This window comes from Strigops habroptila, chromosome 8 (assembly GCF_004027225.2).
Source record: "Strigops habroptila isolate Jane chromosome 8, bStrHab1.2.pri, whole genome shotgun sequence".
Taxonomy (NCBI): Eukaryota; Metazoa; Chordata; class Aves; order Psittaciformes; family Psittacidae; genus Strigops; species Strigops habroptila.
Window position 1 is genome coordinate 51623306 of NC_044284.2, and position 22898 is coordinate 51646203.

Here is a 22898-nt window from a genome sequence, read left to right on the forward strand (position 1 = left end):
AGTTTAAACCAAGTCAGGACCAAAGCACTGTATTGACTTACAGTAATGACATTTAATTAACCAGCAGACATGTTTCTTTTATGCTTCTCTTCAAGCTGGCTCTTTTTTCAAGTTGGCTCCTTCCTTTTTCAAGTCTGTCTGATTCCCCTTCAGTTACTGTTTAATCTGTCTGATGGTTGCTGCTTCTTTAACAGCAGCCAATACCTAGTTATGTGTATTTGATCCAGGTGCGCGTGGGTGCACACACAGTTTGTACACGTTCTCTTAGCAGGTGCTGTTATCCACACCGTTTACTAAGGGTGGGCTCTGCAAGCAGCCCCAAGCTGCCCTAAACAGTTCCTGCCCTCAATGAATAGCAGGGATAATAATTTTTACAGTATTTTCAAGGTGGTCCTCTCTAGCCCACAGGGTTCTGACTGCAGCAGTGGGATGTGAGGCTGCATCTCAGCAGTGAAGGTGTGAATGGCTGCAGATCTCTGTCTTCAAGGGGGACACACACACTAGGCTGTAGCTACCATAGTATTGGAGGGTGCCAACATCACCAATTTTAATTAAACTAAAGCATAGTTTAATTAAAACCTGCCATCAGATCATGAGTTTCTGAATTTTAGGACAACACAAAACTATTTTGCTAAGGACATCATGCAAATTTCTGATAGTTGTAGGGGCCAGAGCTGCTACATCTACTACAATCCAAAAGGTTAGGAAGTCTTTAGTAGCGGTTGGTATTTTAATCATTTTTGAGAGAGGAGCAAGCAATACTGAGATACTGGCTTGTCAGGAACTACTGAAAAACAGAAGCAGGCAAGAAAGTTGTCTCCTAATTTTCCATTAAAGCCATCAGAGGTATTATGCCTAGAATAAATTCAGGCAGATATTTGGTGACCAAAGGAAAGTTCACTTGTGATTTCTGTAATCTGTTATTCTCCAAACAGAAATAAGGATACGCTTGAAAGAAAGTTATGGTGGTTTGGCAGTCCTCCCATAAGGTTGGGTGGTGTGATTAATTCTCTGTGGTTTGTAAGACTCACATTAGAAAGTCAGCTCTTAAATGTTGGCTTGGCCGGTGAAATTCCCTCCAGGCAAAGACCCTGTGTCTCCCTTGAGCTGTACCGTGGGAATGGGCCCAGTGCAAGTGTGGGTGGCGTTAACACCATTGTATTCCCACCGACAACACGACACATTCTCAAGGACATAACCGTTTACTCACTATGTTTTGGACACTGTAACTACAGCTCAGCTGAGGGAAAGGGTTTTGTGGCGTGTCCCCTTACCAGCTGATGCAATTCCAGTAACATGTGAATGTCATCTCCTATGTAAAACATAAAGCTGAGAATATCTGAACTTGAACTGCCATGCCTGGAAGACAGGATGTTATGGCATATTTTGAAATTTGGGTAAATTTTCTTATCCTTGCCTAATAAACTTTTTCCTTTTTTTTTTTTTTTTTTTAACCCTCGATATTTTATGGCTACCAGTGAACTAACATTTAACTAGTGACCAGAATAAAACCAATATTGTTTGTGTTGAATATCAATTGAAATTAAGCAGCAGGAACAAAATGAATCTGCTGTTTTTCTTAACATCGAGAGCTGGCACAGGAGGATGTAGTTACAATCTTTTCATTTCAGATGTGCACTGTTACAGTTGAAATGTTTGAATTTTATGTTTCACTGATCTAGCCATAAGCAGTTGTTGCACGTTTGTTTTCAGATTAGTGTGATCCCAGTGCACTGTTACGGAGTTCTCCGTAGCACATGGGTTGTGCTCCCATCTCAGCTAGGGTATGGGTGGCATTCTTTGCTTGGAAAATGCTGCTCTTGGGATAGTCAGGCAATGAGAAGTGAGCAAGGTAGTGTGCTGCCAAAAGCCGGTTCCTTTGAATGACAGGCAGAAACTCAAAACATGGTGTTCTAACAGACTGGGAACACAAGGTGAAATGCAATAGTATTGCTCACCGGTTTAGGGTAAACCATTTTAAATGCAAAACGTGAGCATGCAGTTGGTTTCTACATCTCAGCTAAGAGACTGTCACCCTTGGTGACTGTCTGAGCATGTCATCTGAACTCGTGATGCTTTTGATAACAGCCAGAGTTGGATGCTCTACAAATGAAGATAAGATATGTGGGTGGATTTCTCAGCCTCTCCCTAGCCCCTGGGGTAAAGCTACCTCTGGATTCATCTGGCTAAAGGGGAGCTAGAAAAGTCTGTGAGCTGGGGTTTTACACTGAAACACATGTCTGTCACAGCGGTCATACTCATCCAAATGCACAAAAGGAGTTATAGTCGTACAGCACCACTGTTACAGGGCCTCAGCAGAAGCCAGATGAAATGGGGAGGGCTGAGGCTGGATTTTGGTGCAAATGGCAGCTTAGCAGACAGGGAGGACATTTGGGGTGTCCCTGCTTAGTGTGCTAACACCCATCTCCAACTGGTTTCACACTACTCCTCATCTTCCCAATATGCTGTGGCTGGGAAGGGTATGGCACAGGCCAGAGTGCCCTTTGCCTGTGGGGTGCCCCTGAGCAAAGGAAGGGGTCTCAGTGCACACTGCTGACTCCTCTCCATCTCCCAGGGCTGTTTAACGGCCTCCTTAAACTGCTTTTGCTATCAGTAAAATAGAGATTTTGTACTGTTCCTCACTTCTGCTCCTGTGTTGTGGTCCATTTGGGATAAGTATTCCTCCCTGGCCTAGCTGGAAGCCAGTGATGTGCATAGGATTGTAATCCAGTATCTACATCTGTTTTGATTTCAGAAAACTAACGTATCCACTGTGATTCGTCCTCCAGCTCATCTGCTGCCCCATTCTCAGAATAGCAAAGTTGTGGAAGGCGAGTCTGACCATTTACATTAATCCCTCTGCCCTGCAATACTCCCCTGGAGAGTCAGGTCAAGCAAGAGCTGCTGCTTTTGTACTAGATGCTTTGCAATAAGCTGGTTAGCATTATTTTCTTTACACACTGTGGGAGGCTATTGACCCGCAAGCTGGCATTGGGCAGGCGATGCACAGATACAGCCAAATACCCTGTTCCTGATTTTCTGCTTCGTAGCAGCAATGCCCCTGTGAGCAGAGGCAATAAGAGGAAATCTTTAATTCTAGAAATGGCAACCTGCTAATGACTTCCATTCCTGCTTTCTCTCCTCTCAGAACATCCCCACCTTGGGAAGCGTAGCAATAACCATGGCGCTCCACAACTGTGATGAGGTGGCGGTAGCTGGGTTTGGCTATGACATGAGTTCACCCAATGCACCGCTGCACTACTATGAGAACATCAAGATGTCTGCCATCAAAGAGGTAGGGAGCTCCCGCCGAGCACATCTTCCTCCCAAGCCCTCCGGCCACCCCAGCTCCAGAGCCTGACTTGGATGGTGATGTCAGCTTACAGCTTTCCTGTATGGGTCAAAACACAGCTCCACCCATGCATTTGCCAGTAAAATTCTAGAGATTCTCCCAAGCGCAGTGTGTGTTAAAAATGGTTGTTTCTGCTGGGAAAAGTTTTCTGGAATGTGTATATAATGTGATTCCTTCTTCGAGCAGCAGGGAAAAGTTTCACATAAATGTTAACTTGAGTTAGGGTGAAAGGGAGCACTTTTCTGCTCTGGGGTTGAAAGGATGTGGCCTCCTCCTGCTTTTTGATCCTTTGTATTGCTCCCTAATCCATAGGCTTCTTTCGCTAGATGATCCCCTTAGCCCCTGTGAAATGTGGAGGAGGTGAGATTAGCCCGTGCATGTTAGCTCTCAGCTGACTGTTCAGCAGCACTTAGCTAGTGTAAACACATCACCGCTCTGAGGAGGCTGCTCTTTAATGCCAGCTCGACATTAGAAAGATTTTCTGGTACTATCATAGTAAGATGAACAGCATTTTTAGACGAACATTGGTATAAGGCAGCAATATAAAGATGCTCTTTCAGGTCTGTTCATTTCCTGTACCAAACCAGAGCAAACTTGGACACTGGTCAAAGCTTCTATGGTGGGAAAGTTTGATGCTTTATTGATAGAGCTCATTCTTTCTCAGCACAGATGTTGCCCAGGTCTTTCTAAGATTGCTTCTCCCTCTTCACTGGCTCCTGAGTAGGGAAACTTTCTCCATCCTACGCCACGTTGTGAAAAGTTGTATTGTTCATGGTCAGGAGCTGTCTCCTTGCAGTTGGCATTTGTTCACCTCAAGCTCTTTGCCATTGATCCAAGCCAGGAGGGAAGCTGGGAAGTTGTGTTTTTCCAAATCACAAGATTGTACGTGTCTTAGGACTCTCACAGGCTGTAGGCTGCATGACCCTAGGCAGACTGAGAGGAATTAGAAAGCAGTGATTAGTCACCTTGAGAAATAAGAAGAGCGTGTCTAATGATCAGAGTAATGAGGCTTTGGAACAACCTCTCAGCAGAGGCCAAGAGAACAAACTGAATTTGGGAAAAGACTGTGAGGAGGTCCCAAATATATCAAGGCACCAGACACTGTGGTTCTGAGGTACCTTCTGGGTCTATGGAGGTAGCCAGTAAGTGTGCCTTGCTCAATGGGAATAACCATGGATTTAATTAGTCCAGGCTGGGAAAGTGAGTGCCCATTTACAGGATTTAAGAGGTATGTCCAGAGAGGAAAAGTGAATTGAGACACTACGTACAGAGGTGGTGTCTGGCTTGTGAAATCCCTGAATGGAAAATAGCTGAGGAATATCATTCTTGCAGTAGCGGAGGAGGTATCACCGTTTGTTTGCCCAGCTCTGACTCTTCCCTGGGTGTCTGCTTATAACCACTGTCTCAGACAGAACCCTGGGCTACCCAGGCCCAGGTCTGAGTCAGTAGAGCTGGTTCCAGCAAAGACACCACTACACCAGAGTGAAAATGAGTGCAGATGCCTGGCTCCAGCAGCGGGTACAGAGACTGTTAATGAAAGTTTCAGGAAAAGCTTTTGTCTGTGTGGAAACCACAGTATCTACTTCTGGTGAAGCAGCTGCCTTTGGTGGAGAATCACTCTTGCCCAGTTGTTCCTCAGCAGGTGTCCTGTGCCAAGCCTGTTTTGCAACCTGGTAGGTGTCTCTGAACTCAAGGACACCTAAGCAGCAGCTGACAAGAATGAAGTCTTATTGCTCTTGATCCTTACATGAATCAGTGGGAAAAGTTGGCAAAAAGAGTTGGATGACAGAGTCTCTGATTGAAGTCACCAGTTCACATCACTTAGATCTTTGGTTCTGGAGGCCAGCACCTTGAGTGGGATGCACAAAACAGCAGAATAAAGGAGGGAGTCACTCTTGGACACCGTATGTGGTTTCAGGAATAAACCTTGCATGGCACAGGGCAGTAGATGAGGATGAACATGTGAAATGCAACCAGTAGAGAGACCAGTTGGTGCCTGGTTTGTCAGGCCTCTGCTGTCTGGAAGCTGTCAGTCATCATGTCCAGGGTGTTCTGTACGAAGGTGAGGGAGTGTTGAAAGGTTCTGGTGAAGCCTGTCTAATTCAGATGTCAGTGGATCTGTTTCTGCAGCCGGGGCTGTTGATGAGAGCTCTGCAGGCCAGCAGAGCTGGTTCTAGGAGGAAGGTTCCTCTTCCACTTGAAGGCTGGTTATCTGATATGTGTCTGCCCATCTAATCCTCACATCCTCACCCACAGGCTCCTCTTACATTTCGCTGTCGTGGTACAAGAAAAGCCATCTGTTCCCACGTATCAATAATTAAAGCTCCTCCTGCCTCTGCCCCTCCCAATATGACAAATTGTTTGTGATGTTGTGGAATGTGAAGAGCAGAGAGAGGATTGCATTTCTTTCTCTCCCATTTAATATTAATGATAGCTGATAATTGTTAGTCGCCTGAGGGTGAATTTGAAAGGTGAACGGCATAATAGTTGGGTTGTGTCTTAGGCAGTTGCCTGCAAAGAACACACAAATGGAGATTTGCCCCACTCTAGACTGGAAGCATCTTGCACACCCTTCTTGAAGAGAGACCTGCATGTGGTTTGCGAATTAGAAGGCTGGCCTGCATTGGTACCTTGTGCCAAACCTTGCCCTTGGCATTGCTGAAAGACGACTAACCCAGAGCCAAGTTCCACCAAGGTTTTTGTTTGTTCCAACTGCTCTGATGCCCAAAGGCCTGAGAGCATCCACAGCATTTTCCTCAGTGTTACTTTGGACCGCCGGGATTGTGTCCTCCTTCCTGGTCCTCTACATTTCAGCCTCTAAAGTTGCTCCTAAAGCAGGCTATGCTTTGAAATTATGCGAGTATCATCTTTATTCTCTGTCTGGCCTGCAGACTCAATAGAGGCTCAAGTACTCATTCCTGGGCAGGGGAGTGGAACAGGTTTGCTTAACATAGCAACATCACAGCACTGAAACAACTGCCGTGGGATGCAGCAGTTCACCATAATGAACATCCCACGCAGGAACCCCCGCAGTTTGACCAGGCTTTGGTGGGGCAGTTTTGGGGCAGAAACTCTGTTTCTGAAGTTCAGCTCTTTTCCGACTGCCAGGTTATTCCCAGCCTTAAGGACCAATAATCTTCAGTGTTCAAGCCTGGAGAGCAGCTGCAGGGAAGCTCCACCCTGAAACCACCTCTGTCTTTACGGAGGAAATGTAAACTCCAGCAGCGTCCTGGGTCTGGAGGTGCCACATGTGTCTGGCTTGTGGAAGCCTCACTGGGAACATTGCATTGAGCCCCTTCCCTTGCCTGTTGTCCACAGTGGGAATAGGCCTGCTAGTGAGCGTGCATCCTCTCAGCAAGGTGTGTCACTGATTTACACTTGAGTCCTGTTTGACATCTCTCTGGACACCCCTGAAACCCTGTGACTCATCTCTGAAGAATTTGTTCTGATTACATAAAAAAAGCCAGCAAAATGTGCTCGCTTGCTCACAGCTGGGCGGAGATGCCTCTCCCATGCCAAGACTGAGGTGATAAAATCTCTGTGGAAATGAATGTGATTTTTCCTGTTGCTCTGTGGGACTTGGACTGAATTTCCAAGAGGAGAAACAGGGAGGCCCAGTGTATAGTTTTGCTTAGTCTTTGCTTTCCCCTCAGGGCTAAAAGCCCTCAAGGTCCAAGATTGTGTTGCTATTGCTACCGCAGAAGGGCAGATGCCTCCACTGCCTCTTCCAGCATTTCCAACTCCCAAGGGGTGGGCAGAGATAAAGGCTCTGCAAGAGGCAGATGCTCTGGAGCTTCATCAGTGTTACCAGTCAAGGGGAAATACATGGTCTTTGGACTCTGGTCAGTGATATGGCTGCAAATCTCCTATGGATTGTTCTGTGCTTGCAAATGCTCATGAGAGTAAGTTTCTCCAGTTTAGTCCTGGATGGCTTCTTTACCCCCTGTCCTGGGTATATTGGTGTACTCCAGCCAGGGTACGTCCAAGCAGACCTGGTGGAGAAGACCCTTTTTTGTTCCTAAGTATGCTCTGGAGAGCTGGAAGCACACTGGTGTGGTTCTTTCAGCTTCAGGTTGTGAGCTGGAAGAAGAATGCTTGCAGAGCAGAACCGCCCCTGGATCCCAGCTCCACTGCCCAGCACCTTCTTCCCTCATCTCTCATCTTGTCCCCATCATGGCCAGGCGTGCAGAGTCCCTGACCTGCACTTCAGCAGAGGTTTTCTGGGTGGTGTGAAGACAGCTTGCTGTGCTCTGGTCTGTTACTGGAGACCGCTGCCCAACAGACCCAGTGCTGTTGTGTACACTCTCACAGGTGATTTTTCAGAACGCAGAATGTCAAGCGTGTCATCTCCCTTCGATTACTATTTTCCCCATTCCAAATAACTTTGCAACAGCTTTTGACCCTTGGCTGCTTGCATGAATGCTGTACAGAAAATGACTGAGTCCTTGCCAAGGTGTCTGCTCACTTGTTTCTGTTTTCGTGGCAATGAGTCCATTGAAGCTGAATTTTGATATAGTTTACTGTATTTTTATTTCTTGCGAGGGTCCTGTAATGCTTCCTGCCCAAGCACTCCATAAAAGTATAGGTTTATTACAGGTCACTGTCTTCTATTAATCTAGAAGTGTCAGATCCACTGGGAACATAGCAAAGGAAACGTGGAAATGGAGGTGAGGAATAAGAGTAATTTTAAAACAGAGTGAAGGCTTTTCCAGATTAAAAAAAAAAATGCATGAACCTGCCTATAAGGATTACAATAAACCTTCACTGATAATGTCAACACAGGGTGGTGTTTCAGGCAGAAATTATTTCAGGATGGAAAAGTGACTGTTTAGAGTAGTAAAAGCACATCTATAAGGAGTTGATGAAACTGAGAGAGCAGGAGGCTGTGTTAAATCATGGGAATGAAACACCAGACCGGCTCTCAGCATCCCTCCTCCACGTGCTCTGCCCTGGCCTCGTGATATGGAGGTGAGCTTCAGTCCCCTGGTCATTTTTTGCCAGAGCAAGATTGGGAGCAAGGAGTCACCTCGGACACCACATAGGGAACCCCTGAGCTGTCTTCTCAGCAGCTGGCTGCAGACTGCCGCACGCACTTGCGGTTGGTAATAACAGGGAATGCGTGGTTAAAAGCCACTCTTATCCATCCAGGGCCCATCTGCGGCATTCATGTCGCGTGGTGGAGCTGCTGACTGGTCTCCTTTTCACTGTAGAAGCAGATCAAGCGCCAGTGCCGATGCTGTTGGAGGTGTCAGCTCCTTTGATACAGCTGTGCCCCGCACTTCAGTGCCTTGCTGCCTGACCCGAGGGGGAGGTGGCGCGACTGCCTTTGATGGCTTCTTTCTGATCATTGGCTTCACTTCCCCAGCAGGTCTTTGTGGGATGCTGGAGGACACCATCTTGTAACACTTCTCATTCAGCCTGTGTAAGGGCTGTCACAAGGGCCAGGGGAGGTGGCCTGCAGCACACAGTGGCACACAGCTTTGTCTCTGTCTCTCCCCGCCAGCAGCTACCTCTCAGAATAATCCACAAACATCAAGTTTGGAGTCTCGGCCCATAAAGGCACAAACAATAGTGCTTTATCATCATCTAGGCTCTCTCTGTGAAGCCGTCCTTTGCATTTTAAATCAACACAAGTTGCTTGGGAGGGGGTGGTTGGGCTGCTTCAGGCCTCCAAGTACCTTAAAGTTTGCGGTAGCCAACAAGAAGAACAAAACTCCTTTGAAAGCCAGGCAGATGTCTAGCCTGGTGATTTATAGACTGAAAACACAGCTATTCGAGCCTGGCTGATGAATTGCGATTGGAGTACAAGGAATGGTGCAGACTGAAATGGAGGTCAGCTTTGGAGGGGGAGGTTAGGGGCTGGGGCAGGGGGACCTCTGAAAGGGCAGTGCTTTTTCTTGGAGCCGGCGGTGATGACTGATGAGGTTTATACATTTTTGTCTTTGTTTAAAAGCCACCTGTTTGACAGCGTTTTGGCTGAACGAAGGCCTCACATGCTGTTCCTGTGCAGTAAGGACTGTGTTTCTATGTAATAGAAATCGGGGAAAGATTGATGGAATAGCAGTCATGACCGGAGCACAGGTATTGCCTTGTTCAGTAGGACAGAAGTACGGTAACAGTTGTGGAGTATCCCTATGCACTAATAACAGCAAGGAAGGTAAGGCTGAAGGATGGACAAAACCAGAATTAGGGTTCGGACAAGATCTCTGTAGGAAAAGACAGTAAAAGATCTACAGGGGTGTGCTAGAGCCCAGCTGCTGACCCCAGCATTGAGCACACGCCTCTGTAGGGGTGGTAGGTACCACCAGAAATTGCACTATCACAGATGTACAGTAGGAGCCAATGTTATTGTCAAGAGGAGAGCCTGGGTATTCCCAGATGCAGTAGCTCTTCTCACCAACCATGAGGGCACAAAAAGAGGTGATGGCCTTTCAGAGCTGTTTTTAGCAGGCACGAAGACCTTGCAGAGGGACATTTTAGGAAGTAGCCTTTGATCAAGTGGCTTCATGGTTAAATTAAATGGGAGGGCAAGAGAAGGGATGTTATAACTCTGATATTGCCTCTGAAGGGAGGGAGATTGATAAGTGGAACTGCATCTAGGCTGCAGGGTGGCACTCAGCAGTGCTGAAACTGCTGAACTGAGTGGAACTGAGATGTGTGTTTAAACTCTGATTGATCTCTCTGACTTTAGATCTAGCTTGGGAGAGTGGACTACCAAAAGCAGATGCATTGAAGAGCTCATGGACTCATTGTAGATTTGAAATCTTTTTTGTGAAAAGTGCAAAAATTATCTGCAATTTGTGTTTGCAGCAAGGGGGAAACTGCAGAAAAAGGCTGTAGACACAACGTCATAAATAACTGCTTCAGAGTGGTGTTAGAAGTTAACATGGGAGTGGGGGAGAGAATTAGGAGACTTCACCCTGATGGTTGGAAAGGACAGAGATAAAGTGAAAACTGGCAAAAGTCCAAGAAGAAATTAGGGGCTGAAAAATGGTGGGAGGCCAAACAAGAGTGGGAGGACAAAAAGTGGGAATGATAAGGCAGCTCGAGCGCCTTCCGTATGAAGACAGGCTGAGAAAGTTGGGGCTGTTCAGCCTGGAGAAGAGAAGCTGCATGGAGACCTCAGAGCAGCCTTCCAGTATCTGAAGGGGGCCTACGAGGATGCTGGAGAGGGACTCTTCATCAGGGGCTGTAGTGATGGGACAAGGGATAATGGGTTCAAACTTAAACAGGGGAAGTTCAGGTTAGATATAAGGAAGAAGTTCTTTACAGTGAGGGTGGTGAGGCACTGAAATGGGTTGCCCAGAGAAGTGGTAAATGCTCCATCCCTGGCAGTGTTCAAGGCCAGGTTGGACAGGGCCTTGGGTGGCATGGTCTAGTGCGAGGTGTCCCTGCCCATGGCGGGGGGGGATGGAACTAGATGATCATAAGGTCTTTTCCAAACCAAACCATTCTATGAAAAGTCAAGTTGAAATAGATCTTGCAAAAGAAAATAAACAAACACTGGACAGTCCCACTGCCAAACAAATAATACGGAAACAAGGAAAGAATTACCAGGGCTTGGCATCCAGGGAGGTGAAGGAAGCAGAAGGCATAGCGATTAAAGAGCCAAAGTGGGAATCACATGAATTGATATATTACCTCCATAAGGGTGATATGATGAACATCAGGGAAAGGATGGCTTATGGTGGGAAGTTCACATAGAAACAGAAAATGACTGGGTCAGCAGTGAAAGGCAAAAGCCGTTGAAGCTAATGCACTGGGTGTGAGAGCCCGAGAGATCTCTGTTCCAACCACTGCGCTCTTGAGCCAATTAAGCTGCAAGACCAGAGGAAAAGGTCCTCAATAAATGTATCAGGTTACATGTGGTTCCACAGGATTAGATTGTAGTGGACATAATACCTCTTTTTTCTTTCCTTTTTTTTTGGGGGGGGGGGGGAAGGGGAGTGAGGCAAGGAAAATAATCCTGTCAAATTCAGCCCACTTCATCTGACCCTAGAGGTACTATTCAGAACTTCAGAGCAGAGTTTAAATGAAAGAATAATTAAATCCTGAAAGCAAACACAACACGGATTTACCAAAAGCCGGTTATAAAAACTAATTTAATATCTTTATTTGATGAAAAAAAAAATCATTCTGGGGATAGAGGAAGTGTAGTAGGCCAGTCTGCCTGAAGTTCAGTTAAGTGTGCGATACTGTGCCATGTGAGATATAATTAGTTGTGCTTCAGAAGCTATGGTTTGGTGCAACACCTGTATGTGAACAGGCTCTCTAAAGGAGAACACAAAGAGCAGCACTGAATAGATGGCTGGGAGTTCCCCCACAGGAGGTCATGTTTAGTGTTTGCTTTAATGATTTTTGGCACAGAAGGCAATGGTGTGCAAGGGGAATTTGTGATGAGACAAAACCAGGTGTGGTCAATACAAGGGAGGATCAAAATACCATCCAGGAACACTGTGAGCACCTTGAGAACAGGAGTAAACTGGGTGGCATGAAACCTAAGAGTATGAATGGAAGGTCATGCTGTTTGATGCAGTACCAGATATTTTGATTCTAAGCCGGGGTAGCATTCTTTGGCAATGGCAGAGGAGGAAAGTGCTTGGATAGGTACAAATAAATCACAGGATAATTCAGGATGACAGGCTGTTACTATGAAAAAAAAGGCAAATATGTCTCTGGAAAGACAAGAAGAAGGGATTTCTTGGAGAGAGAGAGGGAGAGAATTGGTTCTGCATGAGGCGATGGTGACCTTCTTTTTCTGGTTCACGAAAAGTAAACTTGGCGTAAATAGGAATAGAGGGAGCTACTACACTTCTGCGAAATTTCCCAGTTTTCATGGGGGAAATGAACAGCCTGTTTTGGTAGAAGGCAGAAGACATGGCTTGTTCAGTTTGATAAAATGAAGACTGAGAAGAGATACAGTTGCTCTCTCTGTATGTATTAAGAATAAGCACACGCTAAAAGCTGTTTAAAATTTCAAGTTGGTGTAAGAATAAGTGGGCATAATGGAGCTGTGAGTAAATCTCTTGGACACGAAAAGATGAGGGTGCACAGCCCTTCCTTTTGTTTCAGTATGTATGGTTTCCTAGGGGGTGCAGTGGGACAGGGCAGTCTGCAGGATGCTGCCATGCCCCAGCAGATGGACTGAGAGAGGAGCAGGCATCAGGTCCTGAACAAGGGAACGTGCACAGGGAGATGAAACTGGGGCTCAGAGGTGGCCATGAAGCACCTAGTGTATGTGGTCACCGTGCCAGGACCAGAGCAAGGACATGGTCAAGGCAGAACTGTGAAGAATAAGCAGCTCTAGAGACAAGGGAGTGAGAGTTAAAGTCAGAGATAAATTAGCACTGGTGGAGACTGGAAACTTACACCAGTGAAGTAGCACTTCTTGCTGCTGCTGCAGTTTCTGTGCAGGTTTTGGGGAGAAATGCTCATGACTTGCAGAAATACGGAGGGTGTAATGGAACTGAGAAACCTCCCACTTTACAACTTGCTGCTTTTTTTGAATGCATTCCTCATTGACTCGCTCTGATTTAATCTTCCTGTATTTTAAGTTATTGCAATATACTTGATAAGACTAATGTGCTCTGAAGCTGAGGCATTCCCTGGTTGTAATTAGTTGCAGATGGGGAGCTACCTTCCTCCTGGGTTGGTCTCTGAAACATTTTCTTAGCCTTAAAATATTCTACTTGGCTTCTCTTGAAGGGACAGAGGGTGTTTTGTGCTTCCTCATGGACTCATCAAGAAAAAAGGACCAGGTGGTTTGGGGCTGCTGCATTTGCATAACCCTGAAAAGTGGCTTTAACTGATGATAAATTTTGATCTAACAACTGTGACCAAATGATCAGACTCACTGCCACCTCTCTGGGATGGACAGCCATAACAGTGCATGTGCTTGCAGAGCAGCTCTCCTCCTGCTGCTCCTCTCACTGCTGAAAAGAGTAAACACCCGCTACTCAGAGGGAGACCCAAAGCAAAGGAAATCCCAGCCTGATCCCCAAAGAATAAGAAGGGCTCTGGAGCTTCCTGGAGCGTTCCTGTGGGAACTCCCACAAGTTCATTACTCTGGCTGTGGGCTCAAACAAGCAGCCCATTTGTTTGCACAAGTGGAAGCTCGATGCGAGCGGCGCAGCGGGATGAGAAGGTGGAGGTGGCACCGGGTGCCACCCATCGCTGCTCCATCGCTGTCTGGAGGTGCAGATTCACAAGAGCTGGAGCTTTCAGCCTGTGATGCTGAGGTGTAACTTCAGGATTTGGGGCAGAAGGTTTGTAAACATGAACAATCCTTCTTACAGGAGTAGGCAATGAGGCAGTAACAACTTGGTGTGCATGGGAAAAGAGGGTCAAAGCAGTCAGAAGGGGCAGTGAGTATCTTGCCAGCACAGCCAAAGCACATCCAGCATTTGAGGGCAGGAAAAGGCTTCTTTGCAATAGAGGCAGGAATAAACCACTAGCATTGCAGCCACTTCATGTAATCACTCTCCAGGCATGGATCCTGCTCATAATCCTCTGCTTAAAATGTCAAAATGAACACTCTGACAGCAGAGCCCTGTCCATGGGGACGTGGGTCACCAGAGCATTGCCTCTTTCTTATCATCCTGCTGCAGCTCAGGGCACTGCATCAGCTGAAAGATTTCCAGAACAACTTGCCTGCAAGCTTAGTTACACAGGGCGCCTCAGCTTACCCAGTGAGGGTGGCAGAAGAGAACTTCCCCTTACAACAGCCATGATGTGGTCCTGGCCCCAAAGCAAACCTGAGCCTGCCAAGGCCTGGCTTTTCATAAACCCTGCACCCACCTCACTGAGCCCTTCTGCCTGTTGGGCCCTGTTGGCAGTGTGTGCTACGCAGGCTCTGCTACCCTGGGTGATATTTAGGGTGCATACACCTCAAACCTCCTGGGTTTAGAGTTGCTTTTCGCCTGCCTGGGCAATGGGAGTGATGTGCCTGCCTCTCTCCAGCAGCTTTGAGAAATCTGCTCTGGCTCTTCTCCTCACTGCCGCTGCTGGTGCTGGAATGCAGCTTCCTTTACCTGATTAGCTCTGTCAGTGGGGTGAGTCCCTCTCCTGTAATCAGTAACCAGAGCTGGTGTTGAAGACATGCCTCATCCCTCCTGCCCACAGTGCTGTCAGGCGTGGGGGGAGCAGTACTGTATCAAGAGCCCTGCTAGTGCTCTTTGGGAGGAACAAAAGCCCATCCTCACTGAGGAATCCTCTTCCTCTGTGGTCTTACATTCAACCACAAAACATTTGAGAGTACTGCTGCGGACACCACTAAGATCCATGGATCAAGTGGGAGGCTGAATTTCCTTATATGTGGCTTTCTGCTTAGAAAGAGGAGTTTGTGGCAGTGCCCAAGGTATAGAGCAGCCTGGATGCTGAACAGACAGAGGTTTATAGGTCTTGCCAGCAGCCTTGCAGTCAGTGCTGGAGCCAGATCTAGCTGTCATGTGAGAGACTGCAATTGTATCACCCAAAGTTTTATTATCCACCTCCTGTACATAAATTCCCGTTCCACTTGTACCTTTCACAAAGCAGATTTCCTCTTGCCATCAGATAAGGCACTTGCATGTGGCCTGAGGTGATGTTTTACGTAGTCTGAGTTTGCCTAGAAGTGGCTGCTTCCCCAATTACCGTCTGTACCAAGGGACACAAGCAGGTTGTCCTGGGTGAAACCAGTTGGCTTCTCATACTGTTTGATGAGGCTGAAAGACATGAAGGATGAATCAGATTGTGCTATGATGTATCAGGCACATCAGGCTCCCTGGTGCTCCAGATAAGCTTTGAACAACAAGCCCGGCCAGATGCGAGTGAATGCATTGATTCCTGGTGTTCCCAGCGTGGCCTCTGTGCCAGCAGACAGCTGCTCACTGCCTGTTGGCAGGAGCACACACACTTGGCTGCCTCCGACGGTGCTGTGCGTTCCGAGCAAGGGGCTGTGGTGCCAGAAGAGACACTGCTGCATGGCGGGGGCCGGGCCCAGGACCCCCAGCTGACATGCCACATGTGGGACTGTTTCCAGCACACTGAGGGATCCTGGCTCTCTGGCTCCGAGTGACAGGCACACGCAGCCCTGCTTTCCTGGCTGCCTCTGCTCCGCACCACCATCGCTCCCACTGCTCCTTTTTGAGATTTGTGCTTTTTTCCTTTTACAAGCCAGCTTTCTTCACAGTGCCAGTTTTCAGTTTCTGCTTTTATGCGAGGAGAAGCCAAGCACTGAGTTGTTTCTGGCGGTGTCTTTTCAGTTTAGAGATGGGGTCTTCTGCATTTTCTGAGTACCAAAGAGCACCAGCACAGTTTACCACATGTGGCCTTGTTGTTCCCGGTGCTACCGGGAACCTTTGCAGCATTCAGGTAACAGTGTCATTGGAAACAGACTTTTTTTGAACACAGGTTGCAAGATAAGACCTACCTGAACTTTCCTTAGCGGCTGTAACTGTTTCATTCCTGTGCACTGAGGAGATGAAATTGGCTTCTAAATGCAGAAGAGCAGCAAGAGAGGTACTTGCAAAATGTGCTGGAGATGTAGAGAGGGACCTTCAGTCCCTTGGACCTCTTGGCAGTAGGCTGCGCACCATGACCAGGGCTGTCAGTGATACACAGCAGATGACAGGAGAGGAACATGCACGTTTTTGTGTGATGGACACAACCAGTGCTTTGCGGGCAGTGGTGGTTTTGCAGGCAGATGCCCATGGTTTTGCAGTGGATAAGCTGGGTTTGGATACCTGTGACAAAGCACCCTAAAGGGCTTGTTGGGCTGGTGCTTTGCTGGTTTGAGGCCATTTCAGGGAGGCTCCTGCAGAGTGGCATGTTTGGAGCTCAGATGACCTGCTGTCCAGAACACTGTGCAAGAGACCTGGATTCATTTACTGGGATTCTTGTCCTGTTGGGAGATTTTGGGAAAGTTGCTTTTCCATGCTCTGCCTTGGTCTCCCCAGGGAGACAAACCACTTACTGCTTTAATAGTACCAGTGCAGGGGGGTGATGGCAGATGCTGTGATCACGGCTAAAGCCAGCTGCAGGGAACACATCTGGGTGGGCTGACACCAGCTATAGCCATCATTGCTTTGAAATGCCTGCCTGGGAGTTTTGACCATTTCACCCTTCATGCTGTGTTAGTGTAACCTTTAACATGTGATTTCCTCTTGGTAGGGCTAGCAGAGGCAAGAGCTGGCCTTGACGGGGGTGGTCTTGGAGCTTTTCAGCTGCATGCACCCCATGCATTCCCCTGGCAGGGAGCTGTATTGGGTACAGCATGTCCTGCCACCGTGCTCTATGCCAGCTCTGTTTCCCAGCGTACACCACCATTAATGCTGCACTGTTGGACTCTTGCGTGCAGCGGCTTGGGAGGGCATTGTAACCAGCTACATCTGGCCAAGGTACCTGGGTTGTCCAGATCTCACCATGCCAGAAAAACTTCACCCAGCCCATGGGGAGACCTCACACTTCAGGTCTGACCTGGGACAGGGGAGACCTGCCAGGGTCTGACCCTGCTGGCCGTGTCGCTGTTAGACAAGAGAAAGCACTTGGTCTGCAAAAGCTCTTCTCGTCTGTAGCAGGGTCTGTCTCCTTGGCTGAAACCACTGCCCTGCCCCAGCTGGAGTCTCCCACGGTGTGGGGGACAGGAGCATGCTTGGCCAGGGTAGCTGCTGACCTCCTGTCTCTCCCGTTTCCTTCCAGTCCTGGACACACAACATCCAGCGGGAGAAGGAGTTCCTGCGGAAGCTGGTGAAAGCCCGAGTCATCACTGACCTAACCAGTGGGATCTGAGTGGCTGCAGCCACTGCCTCCAAGGGAGGAGACGAAGATGCACGCTGCAGCTCTGGGAGCAGGCACTGGCAGCCCCCTGTAAGAATCCCACCTCACTGAAGACACACAAAGATGCCCAAGTGCTCTGGGAAGACCCTCTCGCATTGCCAGTCTGCATGAGGGTTGCATCTGCTGCCTCCAGGCCTAGAGCTGGCAGGAGGTGGGCAAGGGGTGGGCAGTTCTTGAACTCTGCATCGCAGACTGATCTTCTGTGTCCTGAATTAAACAGGAGAGACTCAGGAGAGAGAAGAAAGGTTTGTGAATAAAACTATTTGTGCCAAATGGGAGGCGATGCTGCCCTGAGGCAGCCCTGCCTGAATGTACAAAGTATTATTTTTTAAAAGAAACTCTGCTGGAATCATACTAGAAATACCAAGGTGCAAGGCAAAGACTGCTTGTGCACAGCCCTGCGAAACACCCAGCCTCTTCATGCTCCATCTGCATTGCCGCCGGCCTCAGACCTTTCCCCAGGAAAACAAATCCATCCAAAACTTTGGTGTCGTTGGTGCTGCTATAATTCGGAGGGAAAATAATGGCTTTCCCTCGTCCTCCACTTGGAGCTGCTGGATGGAGATGAGCATGGGTTTGTTTTTCTGCACTTTTCCTTGCTTCCTGTATAGAGGCGGCAGCAGCAGCCACTTACTTGGCTGCGTTTTCCATAGCCATTTGCTCTGCCTCTGCTCTGACCCCAAGGTGGAGTGGGGAGCCCATGGCTTTCTCTGCCTGCCTCAGACCCTCCTCACCTTCCTGCCTGTCACGGCGCTGAGGAGCCTGCCTTGTTGTGCTCAAGGCTTTCAGGCCTCTTGGTTTATGCCTGCTGTGCAGGGCCCCCATGGAGTCGTACAGATTGGTGTCACCATTTCTGGACAGCATCTTGCTTTATTTTTGTGTGGGAGAGGAGTAATTTATTCTTTGGAAGGAGATCAAATCTTGCACGGAGATCTACAGCTTTACAGCTTGAGAGCAGGCTGCTGAAGAAGTTCGGTTTACTTTCCAGACTTGATCACGTTCCCTATTTAAGTGATGTGTGACCTCAGTGATGATGGAGCCTGCTGGGAACCCTCACCCTCTGCTTGGCCTCTGCTCACTTCATTTCCAAGCTCCTGTGCTGATCTAGCACTGCTGCTCCTCCTGCTCTCAGGAGCACATCCCTTCCTTTGCCGTCTTGGTCCCGAGATGCAGTATTTGCACATTTGATTTGTACACTTATTTCAGAGGAGCTGGAATAAACTGAGCAACGTGGCCGAGCGCGAGGACAGCAGGGTGGTCTAATCCATGTGGAGAAGGTGGGCAGAAGGGGGATTGCCAGGGGAATGGTTACAGGTGGAAATTGGCTCCTGTGCACTTCTAGTCTGGAGCTGATTGGACTTGCACCCATGGGCGTGATCCTGAGCCAAGTCCCTGTGTGCCAAGGCACCAGTGTGCAGCCAGCCAGTGCTGGGTCAGTGGAGAGGGGAGCCCCAAGGATGCTGGCCAGGCTTATGGTCCTGGAGCTGCATCTGACGTAGCCCAAGGATTGCAGTCTGCCTTGCTCTGAGCCGAAGGGAGAACGTGATGCTAACATGGACAAGGGATGCTCAGAGCAGGGCTCACATGGTTCCCCTGGGCTGCTTCTGTTCCCACGGACTTGCAGGGGGCTGTGGCTCTGGGGCTGAGACCCCAGAGGGGATCTGCAGGAGGAGCAGAGGAGCAAACTGCATGGAATGGTTTGAGACCGGGCTGCAGGCAGAGGCAGCTCTCAGGACATGGCGCTGGGTGCTGGCTACAGACCAGCATGGATGTGCCCCTCAGGAGCCTCTCCTGCATCCTGCTCCTGTAGCCAAGGAGCTTGCTCACGGGCAAGTCCTGTCCAGCTTCTGGTTGTGGCTGCTGCTTGCCTTGTAGTTTGGGAGCAGCTCAAAGATCCTACCTCTTCCAGGCCATGGAAGACAGATGCTTCCTTCTCTTTCCCCTTCCCATGTCCCTTCTCCTGTCCCTCTGGCCTCTCAGCCAGCTGATCTCTGCTCCCCCTGTACATGCCTCTTCCCAGGATGCTCTTTGAGGTTTCCAGCATTGAGAGCTGGAGTTTCCAGCAGGTTTTTGAGTATATGCTGTGGCAAATACTCCTTTGAGTATTTTCCCCCTGATTTGATTTTCCTGCTGAAGGAGCCCAAGGGACTGGATTTCCATGGCTCTTGCCAGGCAACACTCCCTTTGCAGTTCCTGATGTTAGCCTGGAGCTGGGACCACTGTCCATAGAGTCCCTGACAGAGGGTGCCTGGGATGGACCTGGCCGAGGTTGTGGCTGGGGAAGGGTGGGCACCCACCCTCTGCCTTGGTGCTTGAACTGGGTCTTTAACAGCTGCTGTGGGAGCCTTGGGGCAGTGATGGGCCACATCCATGTGCTACAGTGAGCTGAGATGCCAGAGAGCTGGGGGATCCAGCCAGCAGGAGGAGAGGAGCGAAGAGCCTTAAAGGCCTGTGGTGGGCTTCTCTCCACCCCCTGGGGAAAGCACCCCGTGGAGGTTTGTGATGGCAATGATATGATTATATGTTTTATTGAGCACTACAAAGCAATGGGACACCCTTATCTTCCAAATCACTGGCTCCAGGCCCGTGGAGAGAGCATGGCCCCTGCTCTGCTTTCCCTGGCATCCCAGCTTCCCACTATGGCCAGGGACAGGTCTTGAAGGGAAGCCGTCCCTGCAGACCAGGGAGGTGACTCCAAGCCCTTCCTTCCACCTTTGAGAGGGTCTCCAGGCAGAAGTGCCCAGACTGAACAGCTGAGTGCATGGCCCAGGGTGGCTGTGGTGGGAAAGACAAGAGAGGATGTGGGGTTGCTTGGGGGGCAAAAGCTCCCCTCTAACTCACTGTCCCCTTTCACATTGGTGGGGCAAGCACCCCTGCGGAGCAGCCCTCTGTCTGGGTGACGGGGTGTGCACGCTGCAGCACCCCAGGAGCAGTGCTCAGTGCTGGGTTTCATTCCTGGATGCTGTTCCTTTGGCTGCCTCCCCGTGTGCACCTGCAGCCACCTCCCGCGCCCCAAAACGCGGCAGTCCTGCCAGCTCGGAGCGGTGCGCAGGTCAGAGCAGGGTCAGTGGGACGGATGCGAGTCTTGGCCTCTCCCTCGCAGTGACTCACCTTTTCAGCTTGGAAGGGAGAGCCCAGGGGAATTCTCCACAGCCTAAATATAGAGCAGGGTTGCCTGGTGCCTCTGACATGCTGCGGTGCAGAAAGGCCACTCGGGTGGCAGGGAACCTGCCTGCAGAGATGCTGGAGAAGTGCAGGGAGATGAGGGAGCCAGCTCCCGCAGCAGGGTATCACTCTGGCTGGTGCAGAGAGCAAGTGTGGCGAGTTGCAGGCCAGCCAACACATGCTGCTTTGGGGGACAGGGTCTGCCAGAGAGCTGCTGCTGCCCTCACCATACCATGAGCATGGGCTGCTCATGCGTTTGTGTCCTACAGCCCTCCCCAGAGCCCACCACCTTGGAGTCGGGCTTCCTTCATGCTTGTGGCCTCAAGCTCACATGTGCCAAACGGAGGCACCAAGGCCAGGGAGCAGGAGGCAGTAGGGGATCCTCTGCAGCCCAGCATCCCTCAGCCCAGCATCTGTGGGCTTCCAGAGTCTTGTTTTCCTGGGTGGGAGCTGCAAGGAGGCCCTGCCCTGCCAAGCTGCTTGGGAAAGGGGGAAGGTGTCGGGACAGGGCTGCCTGTCTGTACCAAACAGGGGCAGGCAGGCTGTGGTTGGGCAGCACCAGGGATGGACAGGGGCTTCCAGACTGCCTGGCAGGGAGGTGGCCACCACGCTATGCTCCACGAGCACGGTACGTGCCATCAGTCCAAGCAATGCATCACACACAGTATCAGAGACGTGTCCTTCGGTGCGGGTGACCCAGGCCACCACCCAGCCGCTCCGGGCACTGCTCCTTGTGCCCTGCAGAGGAACTTGCTCCAAAGCCGGTGCTGCACCAAGCTGAGATGTGAGAACTCAATGAGTTTTTAAAATTAGGTTTAGTTCCTGTGATTTTTTTTAATTTCCCCTCTAGGCAGGGAGGGCAAGAGTTGTGTAGGCTCCTCCACGCCGGCTTATATCACATCAATTCAGTCATATCACAGAAGCAATAAAGCTATCAAACAAGCTTGGCTGGCCTCTTTCTTCTGATGCCTTTGGCCTTTGTTTAGGGGAGGCAGAGGGGTTCCCCTGCTCGGGCTGTCCCCAGCCTGGTTTCGCTACTGACTCCTCCAGCACAGTGACCCCGATGCCACTGGCCTGGTGCTGGGGACAGGAGAGGGCTGTGCTCACCACCTAAGGGGTGGGACTGGGGCTTGTGCATTGGGTCCGTGTCACGTTGGGGAGCAGAGGGGTGGCGGGTTGTCGTTCCCAGCACAGGCTGCCTGTCACTGCCTGGTCTCAGGGAGTCCCTGTGGCGCGGCAGCTTCCTGCCGTGGGTCACAGCAGCACTTGGGCTGGGTGCGGCCCCGCCAAGTGACCTTCTCACCACGGCGTCCAGGAAGGAAGCAGTTTAGGAAGCCAAAGGCTGAGGCTGTGACCGGCTCCGACACCTGCCAGGTCCCAGCGGGAGGAATGTAACCGCTGCAGCAAGTCCCAGTGGTGCCGCAGGGACAGTCCCATCTGGGCCAGGGTGGCTGCTTGCAGGTGGGCAACCGGTCTGACAGCCCTGCCAGCACCTAAACACACGGGGGTCCTGCCAGCACTGATGGGACACCACAGAGCCAGCTGCCCAACCCTCCCCAGTGTGTGGTGCAAGTTCCAGGTCCCTTCCAGAAAGGAGATGCTGGAGCTGCTCAAAGTCTCCTTCCTGCCCTCCTCTCTTCCCAGCTCTTAAAGAGCAAAGGCCACTGCTGCCATCAGGCTGGGCCAGCCCCAGAGGTGGCCCATGCCCTGGCCTGGCCTTGGTGGTGCTGTGGAGGGGACAACACAGAGCCTGGGACCAGGGCACATGCAGACAGGTCACCAGAGACAAAGACACTTGCTGTGGAGCAGGTGTCCTCAAAGAAGCCACATCACTGCTGAGATGGGGATGATGCAACCGGTTGGTCTGTCTGCATCAAAGCTCTTTCACACGTGTTTTGTCACACCCAGACATGGCCTCACACAGGCACAGCAGCAGCCACGGCATGCTCAGTCCTGCCGTCTGGCTGGACCACATCATCCCCATCCCACTTCACACGAGGGTGGCACCTTCAGGGACAGACACCACAGTGGGCCCCGGCACCGCAGGGCTCATTCCAGACCAGAGAAGGGACACCCCAGCCCTGGGGGTGCAGGAGCACAGGCTGATGCAGGCAGTGCCTTGGGAGGCACCAAGCCAGCTGCTGCCAGCAGCAGCCAGGGAGCACGTCACCCATCTGTCTGGAGACCTGTGGGGCTGGGGACCTTGCCCTGCACCCCAGCACCCTGCGGGGCCTGGCCCACACTCAGCACTCCCCAAGGCAGAGGCAATACTCATGAGAGCCCAAGGGGAGAGCAGTGTCCAGATTCAGGCACAGAGTTGGGATGTGCCACTCCCTGCCACTGTGGTCTCGGTGGGACAGTGAGGAGGTGTCACTGGCAGGCAGGCAGGCCATCAGTGGAGCTGATGGCAGCAGCAGGGTCACATCTCCCAGAACAAGGGCCAGGGGCAGTGGTGGGAGCCAGGGCCCCCACGCGTCTGGGGTAGTGGCCACGAGGGGAGCACAACTGGAAGAGGACAGAGGCCAGGCTATACATGGCCACCCCTTTCAGAGGACCATGGGCTCAC

At 50.3% G+C, this 22898-nt stretch overlaps 1 protein-coding gene across 9 annotated transcripts in view; it reads left to right on the top strand.

The window, feature by feature from the left end:
- The window catches only part of ST3GAL3 (ST3 beta-galactoside alpha-2,3-sialyltransferase 3), a 199563-nt gene extending 178288 nt beyond the window's left edge, over positions 1-21275 (top strand). For 7 of the 9 annotated variants that reach the window (XM_030495509.1, XM_030495512.1, XM_030495514.1 and 4 more), the window contains 2 exons: positions 3149-3295; positions 17030-21275. In XM_030495509.1, coding sequence (XP_030351369.1) covers positions 3149-3295; positions 17030-17119 — 237 coding nt within the window. In that variant the 3' untranslated portion in view covers positions 17120-21275. The remainder of the gene's footprint in view (positions 1-3148; positions 3296-17029) is intronic. The other 2 variants (XM_030495513.1, XM_030495518.1) reach the window with 1 other exon arrangement.
- Positions 21276-22898: the final 1623 nt, after the last annotated feature.